This window comes from Cyprinodon variegatus, unplaced genomic scaffold (genome assembly GCF_000732505.1).
Source record: "Cyprinodon variegatus isolate N-32 unplaced genomic scaffold, C_variegatus-1.0 Scaffold60, whole genome shotgun sequence".
NCBI classification, from domain to species: Eukaryota; Metazoa; Chordata; class Actinopteri; order Cyprinodontiformes; family Cyprinodontidae; genus Cyprinodon; species Cyprinodon variegatus.
In genome coordinates this window covers 378,714-391,609 of record NW_015150513.1, presented here as the reverse complement: position 1 = coordinate 391,609, position 12,896 = coordinate 378,714, and the positions used below count along the sequence as shown (strand labels likewise).

The 12,896-nt window shown below is 37.7% G+C and overlaps 1 protein-coding gene across 1 annotated transcript in view; it reads right to left on the bottom strand.

Moving 5' to 3' along the window:
* csmd2 (CUB and Sushi multiple domains 2) overlaps nucleotides 1-12,896 on the bottom strand; it is a 336,283-nt gene that overhangs the window by 304,764 nt on the left and 18,623 nt on the right. Inside the window, exon 2 of the mRNA XM_015371540.1 lies at nucleotides 1,379-1,595. Within this exon, the coding sequence (XP_015227026.1) occupies nucleotides 1,379-1,595 (217 nt within the window). The remainder of the gene's footprint in view (nucleotides 1-1,378; nucleotides 1,596-12,896) is intronic.

Sequence of the window (12,896 nt, the reverse complement as noted above, 5' to 3'; positions counted from 1 at the left end):
CTGATCAGACATTATAGATAAATGTAGCAGCTTCCCTGTATCTCCACTAAGATAAGTGGGTGTAGATAACAGACTGATTAATGGTTTGGTACATTTTCTGAGGTGAATCAAGGTAGGGTTTTTCATGTCATATTTCTTTTATTTTATTAAGCAAAACTGGTTTTTGGTTGTTCCATTCTATATTAATTTGTGTTAATTTTTTGCCCCAGTGATTACTACTAGTTGTAATGAAAGGCAAATGGAGTTGACTTTTTTTTTAAAAAGGCCTTATTGTTATGGTTCCCTGCTTTTGGAAGTCTTTATGAGTTTATGTCATTCTGTTTTGTTGGTTATTGGTTTCTTTATATTTAAGCTGTGTTGCGTTTTGTGAGTGACACTCTGTTGCCCTCTTGTGCCCATCTCCTTTACCCTAGCTCCCTTCTACCTACTTCTTTCCACACTTGCTCCATATCAGCTGATTAGCTTAGTCTTTGTTCTGTCTCCCATATATACACTTCCTGTTCAGTTCCTCATTGCTTGTCTCTCATTGTTACTTTGCCCCTCATGTGTGTATTCCCTGGCATCTCATGGTTTTTATTTTCTGTATTTTGTTCCTGGATTTGTGTTTCTCTGCCGCCTTCGTCAAATCAGCCAACTCATATCTGCCTCCTTATCTCTGCATTTGGGTCCTCAACCAACCTCCACCCTACCTTGACACTTACCTTTTTATTCCCCCCAAAAAACAGTTTCCAAGCATCATTAATGCTTTCCAAGGGGAACTCTTCACTTGCATTATGGAGGATGTGTTTTTTAACATTTATACATAGAGATTATTTCCATTCGACATCTACGCTTTGCATCTATACGGGCTACATCCAAGAACAAAGTATATAGAGATTGGTCAAATACACATACCTATACAGCGGTAGAAGCTATTTTACTTAACTGTGGCAAGCATGGATTTCCACATAACCTTTTTAAACTTTCCCATTTTGGTTACATACTGCAAGGAACACAGAAAAGAAGCAAAACATGCCTGTTAAGTCCTGGTTGAAAACTGACACTGCTAACTGAGCCAGAGAATGCTGGGTCACAAATGTATTAGTGTTCTCAACCAAGTGTCAGCTTTGGAAAAAAAAAAAAAAATAAATCATGTGAATCACCCTGAATAATGTCACAGAGTCAGGGTGATATTAGTCATCAAACAATTTGTTCCAAATGCACGCATAGTACTATTTTTTTTTGCTTTTACTCTCTTTTCATGATACACCTTCAGTTTTGACTCTGAATGATAGCAAAGGATGCAGTCAAGTCGATATAGCATAATGCAAACATCAGCTCATCGTTTGTCAAGGCTGGAACCACACAGAACCACATGTGATAAACTCTGATGGTTTACCTTGTCCGCAGGTTCCCGGGGCTGGGTGGCCCATCATAAACAGACAGGATGTCAAAATCCTCCTCCAGGGCAAAACCTTGAAATACCAGCTGTATCCGGTTATGATCCGCTCCCACGATCACCCATGTACAGTTGGCATAGTTTGGATAACCGTAAGGGTATCCAGGACTCTCTATTGTCCCATTAGGACTGTGAAGAGTGTAACTGCAATTCTGAGCTGCAGAGAGAAGAAGAAACCACAAACAAACAAGTCGTTATAAAAAGATATAAGAACAGGTAGAGTGTAAATGTAGTTTTTCTTCTTTCATAACTACCCCAACATTCTGTCAACAAAGTAAATGTTCAGACAAAGCGCTGCAACATCTATTATTGCCTGTGGTTTGTAGCATAAGCTATTAATATTGTGCTAAATGTCTGCTCTCCTTTCCTTACCTTTTTTAACACCTCCATCATCACATACATGTTCACTCACTTAGCCTGGCACCACAGTAATAATCTGTCCCCCTGTTAATGTGAGATTCAGTAGCTTGGGTGTAGGAGCAAAGCTGAATGAGTGGAGAGAAACACTTAGGTACCTTTTTAATTGATGTCATGTTTTTTTTTTTTTTTTTTTTTTTTTTTTCCAGTAGGTTGTTCAGCATCAAATTTTAATTGTGCATATTGCCATCAATTAGAAAGGTGGATATGCAAAAACTGGGTTCTGTATCTGTGTTTCCCATCTCAATGGATTTAGCTGCTGGAGGAAATGATGTTTTACAGAGCAAATTGTATTTTATTCAGCTGACTGTGCTGTGTACAGTATGCTTTACTTTGTGGGGGACTAGAGAATGAGGGTGCTAGATATTACTCTCTCTCTAATGTTGCAGTGGTTTGATATGTTATCTCCAAAAGCAGATTGAGCAAAAATATAAAAAAAATGTAATTTAAATCTCTTCAGTAGCAAACATGAGCAGTCAGCTGTCTGAGTGTGACTGACAAGTACTGTGGAGAGAGGATAAAATCTTATTTGATGAGAATGGCAGCAGGACTTGTGTTCTCAAACATGCTGAAGAAAATCTGCCTGTGCCAACAAACATCCTCATGTGAGTTATATACACACAATATTTATTATAAATACAATCAAAATACATGCAAAAGCTAAATATGAAAATATATTTAGATTAACGTTACATGTGTAATTTATTGCTTATGTCTGAAAAGGGATATAAAGAAATGAAATCCTTATAGCCCATAAGACCAAGTGTTCATGATTCCTACTTTACTTATGACTCCATACTACTTCAAAGTGTGCAACTAGAATTTATATATATTTATATTATGTTATTTACATATAACATCAGTACAAACTCTCACAATAGTTTATACGCATTTTAATCAATCCGATTATAACCACTAGCCCATACTGATAGCTTTTTTATTTATTTGAGTGGCTCTGATGTTTAGCATCAATGTCAGAAACATGAAACTCTCCCTGTAACCATAGCGACGCCGTCTTTGCAAATGTACTCACACCCTTTAAGAGTTTAATAATGTATAACTTTTAATCTTTAACCAAATAAACATCTGTGATAATTAGTGAATTAACAGCATAATCGCAATGAAACACAACAGACATGTCAGGGATAAATCAACTAAACAGTTAGTTAATTTAACTGAAAACAACATTATAAGCTTTGAGCAGCATACATTTACCTGTATTCTAGATTTGAAAAAACTCAGAATTAGCATTTGAAACACACAAAGAACCGGACAGAGGCGCTAGGATCCAAGAGGAAAAAAATACAAACCATAACACAAAATGTCTAAGATTTCAACATCAAAAGAATGAAAACTAAAGAGTTTATATACAGGGAAAGAGAAAAGAGAATGGCAGGGCAATCAGGTAAGAATTAGAAGCAGCTGTTGTGAAAATGCATGAAAGCTTGTTGGTGCTGATTAGAGCACTGGTCTTCAATGTTTTGCAGGCCAAGGACCCCCAAACTGATGGTGAGATGGAGCGGGGACCCCCTAATTATATATATATTGTACGAAATTGTGTTATATCAAACTGGTCCTATAGTCACTCTATTACAGATAGTGTCATGTAACTAAAGTCATTTTTCCCTGGGATTATTAAAATATTTCTGATTCAGATTCAGATTTGTTGTTGACGGGACAGGTGTTGTGAATGAAACGGTGCCCAGCTTGAAAGAGTTCCTGTGTGTCACTGAATGTGTGCATTGATGACTGAAAGACATCCTCTGCTTCCATTTATCTGTTTAGTACATCGTGTAGAATTCATGTTAATATGTAATTAAAGACATTTCAATTATCAAAAAATTGCAAGGGGGAATATAAAATAAATTATCAACCACAACTTTGCAACCCCCATGCAGTACCTCTGTGTACCCCCTAGGGGTCGCGGACCCCCTGTTGAAGACTTCTGGATTAGAGGATTGATATAGCAAAATATCTAGCAATTATGCAAAAAAAAAAAACTTTTGGAGGCTGCAAAAGACTTAAGATTGGTTGCATGTGTTCACATTTAAGTAAGACAACCCTGATAATCAAACAATTAAAGGTATATCAAAATATATTAACATAAGGATTGTACAGCCTATACCTTGATTTGGCTAAGAATATGCAAAAAGAAAAAAAATTTGAAACCTTATTTTCTGAAATGCCAATCCTACTAATCTAGAGGTTTTCGAGTGAATGCCAAATGCATCTCTATAGGGTACAAAGCTATATAGACATGCTTTTAAACTTCTTTACCTATCTGATAAAAGATGGCTCAATACAGTCACGTAGAACCTTAAATACACAACATTCATGCCATGATCTGGCAGTGAAAAAGTGTGACAACTTTAAAGCAGTATAAGCAATTATCAAGGCACGCTTTATTGATTGCTAAGCCACCATTTAGGCATTTATTCCATATCTTTAAACATTTTGCCAGAAATTATTGCTGTAACATTTTTCATCTTTGTTCTCTACTGTTGCCCAATGTGAGCAACAGTATTTGTTGTCCACAACTTTGCATATTTATTTCTATAATTGTTTTGCTGCTGTAAAGACCAGAATTTCCCCATTGTGGGACAATAAAGGGATTTTGTATTCTATTCAATTCTATTCTATTCTAATCTCTACAGATTTTCAAAGGGATGTAAAGGAATGTGCTAAAACATAATGAAAATAAGCAAAAGCGATAAAGTAGGCCAGCAAATTGAAAGAGTTCATAGAATAAACATAGAATAAAACATATATAGCTCTCAGATATGTCGATCTGAGACTCTGGGAAAAGAAATACATATCCGCCTGATTTATTTCCTGTGAAATGTCGGGGATCTGCTTCACTTTGTTCACAGTCTCTAATGGTTAGGTCAATCCCTAAAGCTCTGAAGTCATTCAGACTTTCTTTCTGAAATGTGTTTCATGTCTGAGAAACCTGCATGGATTACTGGGTAATCAGAAAACAACCATGTAAACAGGATGAGAAGAGAAAGGAATCTTCTGAGTATAATCTAAAACTGAAACACTACTTTGTGTAGAAGAAAACATAAAATGTGAAAACAGGACCAATGAATTAATCATGGACATGGTTAATCCCTGGTTAGCCACATAAGTAAAAATGGGATTTGTTGTCATTGCTTTAATCAAGGCTTTTATGATTTCAGGGACCATGAGCCTTTAGTGAAGTCTGACTTGCAGAGTGAAAACATCCACACACAAATATAGGAAAACTTGCTTATAAACAAAAACAATATTTAACTCTTGGTTGCGGGTAAACAGAAAAATATTTACAAATATAAACTTTGGGGATGATAAAGAGTGGATGTGCTTTCAGGGTGGCATCACAAGTAGCAGCATAAGGATAATATCATCTCAAGTCAGAGTATATCCATCATTGCATTGTTGACTCCTGGGGGTCTGTCTCAGCAAAAACTAAATGGAAAAGTCAACAGTAGCCTCTCAGCCATCACTTTCCAGATCATCATATCTGCTTGACCTCCTCCAAAAGATGCTAATGCGTGAGTGCTTGAACTATGACAACTTGAATATATTTAGGCAGCATGATTCATTGTTGGAAACAAAGAGGTAAATGTGAAGCCGTATAAAAGCTTCAGACTTACTGACTCCTCTAAAGCAAGTAAAAGAATTAAACACTGCAGCACTTACACTGCCTCTACCTTATTTATATTCTCAGTAGTAATTTCTAATCAGTAATGAAAGAAAAGAACAAAAGAAGTTCTAATCGAGAGCAATCTCCATCTGATTTTTCATTAAAGACGCTGAATTGGCTCTGCAAGCTGGTATCCACCCAGCAATTACAATAAGGTCAATACCAATATCCAGGTAAAGCCCCACATCCACCTCTCACGGCTGATTTTCATAAACGCAGGCAGGTCAATAATCTCCTCATCATCTCTTTCATTACAAAGTCTCTGTCAGACAAATGCCAATCAATGGCCTAACAACAGCCTTGTGGTTAGGACTGATGGGGGTCAGAGTTGACTGTGAAGCTTTGCACATGGCTGATGAGTAAGGTTGAGTCTATTGGGGAAGGCTACAGAAAACTCCTAAAAATGTCACATAAACTTAGTAGGTTTTAATAAGTTTCAAGATTTAATTGAAAAATGAACAATTCAATAGCCTAAAGATAGCTCCTGATGTCCAAAGGGGGAAAAAAAACAAAGAGAAATTATGTTGAAGATGGATTAAAGCATAATTTTATAAAGCCACAAACCTCAGTGTATCTTAATGTATTTAGAAATGAATCCAAAAGTAAAAAAGTGTTTGTGTATCAATTAAAGCCTGAGAATGCAAAATCTTATGCATACTAAACTGTAATTTGACTATGCCATTAAGTACACCCTTAATAGAAATTAATTCCATAAATTCTCTTTCAAATTCAAAAATATACAGTATATTGTGTTTATCCCATCACTGAAAATGCATAAAATAAATCAAAGTGTTGTATTTCTAAAGTGTGAAAACAGTTGTAAATGCGGGTATAAATTGTATTAACGGGTAAAAATGGGCATAAATAAGAAGAAGCAACTGAAGAGACTGAATCAATATATGGTATCAGCCCCAGATTCCTGAAGGCCTGTTCAGTGCAGCTCTGTGGGATTCTACAGCACCTCTTTAGCCTTAATTCTGACTCAAGGGACAGCCTTGGTGATGTGGAAGACCTCCTCCCTTGTTCCAGTTTAAAAAAAAAAAAACAGCCAATAGTCTTGTTGTCCTAATGCCCTGTACGGACTTGTTGCCCTGCCATCCAACACCATAAGGTCATTACCAGGGTTCCTCAAGTACAGTCCTTAAAGTCTGGTGTCTGGCACCTTTTAGATGTGTTTCTTCTTCCACACCTCAATCAGTTGGCTCAGTCTGCAGTCAAATACTCAAGAATACTGGTAGAAACTGATTATTTGACTAGGGTTTGTTAAAGCTGAGACAAATGGTAAAAAAAAAAGCAGAACACAGGAGGGATTGAAGAACCCTGTCCAAGAAAGACTCTTGTTGGTCCACCTAAGCAAGCAGGAAAGAAACTATCAGGACTGTCCGCAGTTTGCTTATTCCTGTGGAGTTGGAGGTAAAGATGCCACCATACTCTCATTTAGAAAAGGTAAACAGCACTGCGAGAACCCTGTTCTTTTCATTTCTCCAGATCATTTCATTTGATTCAGTCTGATGGTCTTTGTCAGACCTCAATAGTGGGCTTGATCAAAGGCTACTGGACACACAGAACCCAAATTGTCAACTGTCTAAATAGGTACAATAGTCAGCAAACAGGTGCACCACAGGGCTTAGAACTCTAACCATTCCTATTTATGCTGTACACCTTCAACTTCCAGTGCAATAAATATTCCTATCATGAATCTGAACAACACAAGGGAGATGATTGTTGATTTCAGAATTAAGAAGTAAAATCATATTAACCTCATGAGTATAATTACCTCAATGTCAACCTGCACAACAAATTTGACTAAAGACGTAACTCTGCAAGAAGGGAGAGAGCAGACTGTACTTTCTAAACAAGCTTAGGTCCTTAAGTGTTTGCAGCAGGACGCTTATCTTCTACAAGTCTGTTCTGCCCTCATATCCTGGGGTAATAGTATCAGAGCTAATTATTTAAAAAAGCTCAACAAGCTAATAAAGAAGTCCTTCTCTTTTTTTTTTAGAAACTTCCCTGGAACCTTTGGAGATGATTTCACAAAGAAGAATTATTCATAAAATGAAAACATCATGGACAAGAGTGAGAAACCTGTACATAATACTGTTTAAACAACAACAGTCTCTTCAGCCAAATACTTCTTCAGATCCAGCGAAAGACAGGATCTGAAGACTAAAGAAGATCTTTACTGCCTACAGCAGTTAATATACAAAACATCTTGTCAGGGGACCAAAAATGGTTTAAGGTTAGGGTATAATGTAATTTTGAATTGAACTGAATTATTTTCCAAGACACCTGATGACAGTATAACAGTTTTACTAGCTATCCTGGAAACAGAGCTCTTTCCGAGCAGATATCATCATGTAAACTAATACTCATGCATGCTGTGTAGGTTAAACACTAAGATGGGGAGGATATTGTTTTTTAGTTAAGTCACTGAGAATCTCCTGTTTTGGGCTGAGTTAAACATAAAAAAGGTATTTTATAATTAATTTCTAAAGCAATTATGTTTGAAGAGGAGAGATGCCCTCAACTGGGAATGAAAGTTAGTGTGCCGCATTACGTCTTCTCTACTTTAGTTTTTGCCCTGCTCATATTTTAAGATCACAGCATGAGAAGGGAGGTTAACCAAGGCGCTGCAATTCTTGCCATTCTTTGAAAGCCAACAGCCTTTGATTAAGTAGATCTTTCACTTGCAGCTCTGTTTGAATTATTTAAGCCTTGCCCAGGGTGCATTATGAAATTAACTGCTAGGAGTCTGCGACCTACTCTAGAGCTCTTCAGTGTAAATCTGCTGGGGAAAAGCCCATCCAGCAGTTGACCCCACTGACAAACCATAAAGCCCCCCATAAAGAGACTGCTGGCCATGCTGTTTTACCTTTAGCAAGACCACCAGCAAAGTAGAAGGTCACATTTTTTTGGCTCGTACATATACAGGTGTACTAGTATGAATATGGAATAGCTGCATAAATGCTGCTTCAGCAATTAAGCTAATTGTTGTCTTGTTTTAGTGTTTAATATTTCATCTCACAGCATGTATTTTGGAAGCTGTTTACCTGGCTTTACTGCAATGTTGTTTATGCTCCACATCTTTGGATGTTCAAACGACATGCAGCATTCTGCCCACTGTGTCAGTGGCAGCATCCGCTTTGCTCTAGCCATGTCTGGTGTGCCTACTGCCAAGTGAGTGTGCAGAGAGAGGTGTCACCTTGCTCGGGCAGAACTCCAGGACTTTACCTGTATGTGCAATGTGTGCACAAGGCTTTGTGTGACTGCCATTGTTTGCTTTACAGAGACAGTTGTTTAGCAGCAGTTGTACAGAGCTATGTTGGTGCGCCTTGACAGTTTGATAAATCGACAGTCACTGTTGCTGCGCTCAAGCAGGAGAAAGGAGACAGGAAGAGACCAAAGGATGACAAAACAGATGTGGCTTTGGTAGTGAGGATGATGGTAACTATGGGGATGTCAATAAACAGATTTTGAATATTTGTAGGAAGAAAGTGTGCAATCCTATGTCAGGTCAGTAAGAGATGATGCAGCAGAGAGTAAGAGTACCTGAACAGGGAAAGGGGTGAACAGATGTATGATCTGAACTATTCACAAAAGAGTTTGTTTATAGGAGAAATTGGGATGAAAGATTTGTAAATATGTTTACATCTGCTGTAACCTGTAAAAGTATACATAAAATGTAATGTTTTTACATTTTGTCAAGTTACATCCTTAATTCTCAATTGTAGTCCACCACAAAATAGTTATGAATGTTAAGTGAAATTTTACAAAATCTCCAATTTGACTACTTAAGAAAAGCATCCTCATAGCATAATGCTTTCCTTACCCCATGCTTCAACACCAGAATGGTGATTTTAATGTTAGTTTTTCCACAGAAAGCCTTTCACATTTATCCTAAATGGTTCCAGTTTGCTTTTATTTTAACATTATCCATGTTGGTGCGTCCCCAATGTGTATTATGCTTTGATGAAAATTACAAATGGAAGTTAAAGCTTTCTTCAATTAACTCTTTCTTTTTGCCACTATATAGAATGTCATATTTATATTGTAGAAGTTTTCTGTACATAGCTTCTCTCTAAGTCTCAGTGCCTTAATCCAGTTACATACTCTGCATGAACTGAGAAATTTGTACTTGTTCTTGAGGTGCTAAGAACAACAAATCGATTGTTTTGCAGCTGAGTGTTCATCCTTTTTGTAAAGCTCCCCTGCAGCAGCAGTAACCAAAAGTCCCATCCACTGTTCCTTACATCACACCCGCCAAAAGAAAGCAATCAAAAACACAATGGCAGAGAGGGGAATTGTTTAGATTGATAAAAAGGAGGGGAGATATTGATAAGAATTGGGAGAGTATTACAGTAAAAACTCTATATTACCTAGAATCCCTTCTTACTTCTTCTATCCCTGCTTGGGTCGCGAGGGGTTCTGGCGCGTATCTCAAGCTATGGGTGGGGGAGAGGCAGGGTACACCTTGGACAGGTGCAACAGGAACAGGAAAAAAAACAACCATTCACACACACACCTAAGGAGAATTTAGAGAAGCGAATTAACCTAACAGTCAACAGGAAGCCAGATTACCAGGAGGGAACCCACTTATGCACAAGGAGAAGATGCAAACTCCATGCAGAAAGACGCAGGGCTGGGAATCGAACAGCAGCAGCAGCGCCACCGACTGCACCACTGTGCATCCTATGTCATTCATTTATTCACTTCTTTGTGTTATTCTATCACTTAAAATCTTTCTGGTTGTAAAATGACAAAAACGAGAAAGAAGTCTAAAGTGGTTTGCTTATTTTAAAATTCAGAATATGTGCAGAAAGTCTGTCATTTCGTGACAATCTGTCATGTCTGAAAAATGTGTGTTTTCATCACCTGTAGAGACTATGGATGGAAAGATATCCCATCATAAAAAAACATAATCCTAACATCTTATTTTGGTAATGCCACAATTCTCATAAAATATCAGTAATACTGCAGTGGCAGTCTTCCGTATGTCTGTCTTTTCTTTCTTATTCATTAGCTCTTCCCATCTTTGATTTGTCCAAGATTCAAATTTCCCTTTGAACAAAACGGCAAAGATTTTTAGAGAACCCTAAACTTGTAGTCAATAACAGAGGTGGTTTTTTATGTTTAGAATGAAGACGTGAAGCAAATTTTAACTTGACTGTCTTTGCCTTTGTTATTAGATGTAAACGTGCAATGTGGGATTTTTGAGGAATGTATCTAATAATAAATGCTATTGCAAAGGAAGCTGTTTTGTTGCAGATGTTGCCTTTGTGTGCAGTATACCTAAGATCACACTTTTAACCAGCAAACAGGAACATTATTATACGCCTCCCTGTCACATAAAAAAACAGGATTCAGCTCTTTTATCTTCATGAAAAAGCCATAAAGAATGTATATATGGGGTCCACAGGGGATAATATTCATAGAAAATAAGCACCTTACATGAGCAGATGTGGAATAATTTCTAGCCTAATAAGTGGCTCCCTAAAGATTTTATTGAGCAACAGCAAAGCTATCCACTGTTACTTACAGCCTGCCCCATGAGTAAACTTCAAACAACCAAATGTTTATGCCTGTGTGTTTAAGTGTGTGGGTGAGCATGTGTTTGTGACTGTGAGTTAAGGGTACCAGTAACTACCTCCTTGGTGGGAAGATAAACCCTTCCAGGCCATAGATCCTCCCAGTACTACCATTCGTCATTTGACGTGTCAGCGCAAATGCCTGCCTTGACCGCATCATAACCAGATTAACCTCTAGATGGCCACCATTAAAATGGAAATGGCCAAGCTTAGCTATCGTACTCGCCTCCCTGCATTAGGCTAATGTCTCCCCCTATCAGGACAATGGCAGCCATTCCAAACAAGCCAAATGTATTGGAAAGGGCTTGAGATTGGCTTTTTTTTCTGCTTTGTGATCTCTTATGCAGGGCTTTCTTTTCCAATTAGCCGCCATGATGATATTTGATTTTGTAAAAAGAAGGGAGACCGTATGTCAAGGCTCAGAACAGAGGACCCCGTATTCAAGGCAGACAGTCAGATATTTCAAAAATAATTTTTTTTAAAACTACAGATCTGCAATGAACAGTCAGGGTGTCTAAGGCAGTAACTTCTGGTGTTTAAGTTTAGTCCGTGCCCAGGTAGGTTCCAGCTGGTCGGCTACAAACGTGAAGCCACGGGCACCGCCCAGAGAGTTATAGACACTGAAGTCCTGGAGGACAGAGAATAAGCAGGAGATCAGATCTGTGCAGACAAAGGAAGGCCGGATAATCCAGAGGGCGAAACCAAAGCCGGTGTCAAGGACATGCTCGGAAATCATAACCAGGAGATCAGAGGTCCGAAGGTAAATCCAGAATGGTGTCAGGAATCAGTTCCAAGCTCGGTTAACAGGCAGAATCAAGCAGGAGTCCGTAGACAGGTCAGGAAAACAGATAAGAACAGGGACAGGCTGGCTCATAGGTTCAAAGGCAGAACGGGTCGGGATGAGGCAATCAGTAACACTAAAGTAAGTAAGACTCACACCCAGGGCTCGAGAATAATTTAGCACTGATGACTGATTAGGGGGCTGGTTAAATAGATGCAGGAGCAAGTAGATCAGATGAACGGTAATGAGAAATTTTGCGGAGGGAGGTGAATTAAATAAGCAAGTAAGCTAGTCATCAGCGCCAAGATCATGACACTGTAATACCTATAGCTTAAAGAGCAACACAAAAAAGTGATATTTTAACATTGTTTAAGAAACAGAAATAACAAAGCATTAAATTCTTGACATAAACTGTGTTTTGAAGAAATCTGAATCTTATTGATTACATTGCTTTTGTCTAATGTAACAGTGTCAAATATCATCAAAGGATTGAAATTAAGCTTTTTATGAAACATAAACCGTTTTGCTGAATTTTTTTAACAGTTTACTATTTTACAGTTAAAGTTTAAGCAGACTATGTATTTTATACTTCAAACAAGAAAAAAGACAGCAAAATCAAAAACAACCCATTACATTAGCAGTAATGTAGATTATGAAGATGAAACCTTAGTACTGTCAGCAACCTGAGGTCACCTGTAGTCTGTCACTTGGTTAGAGTACATTTTTAACAATGTACTCAACTGTTCTGTCTAATGTTTGTGTTGTTGAGAGCTGGTAGCTAAACCAACTTTCAGCTCAACAGACAACTCAAAAACTTAATTTCTCACTTTAACAATGAACATAACAAAACATCAATCTTAAAACAGCTGTCAGGCACTGGGGTCATTATGAGAGCATTGATCCACAGTTTCTAAACTGTGATGCACGTAAGTTCTATTTATAATTCAAAAAATAATTATTTGGGTTTTTATCACAAATTAAAGAGAGATA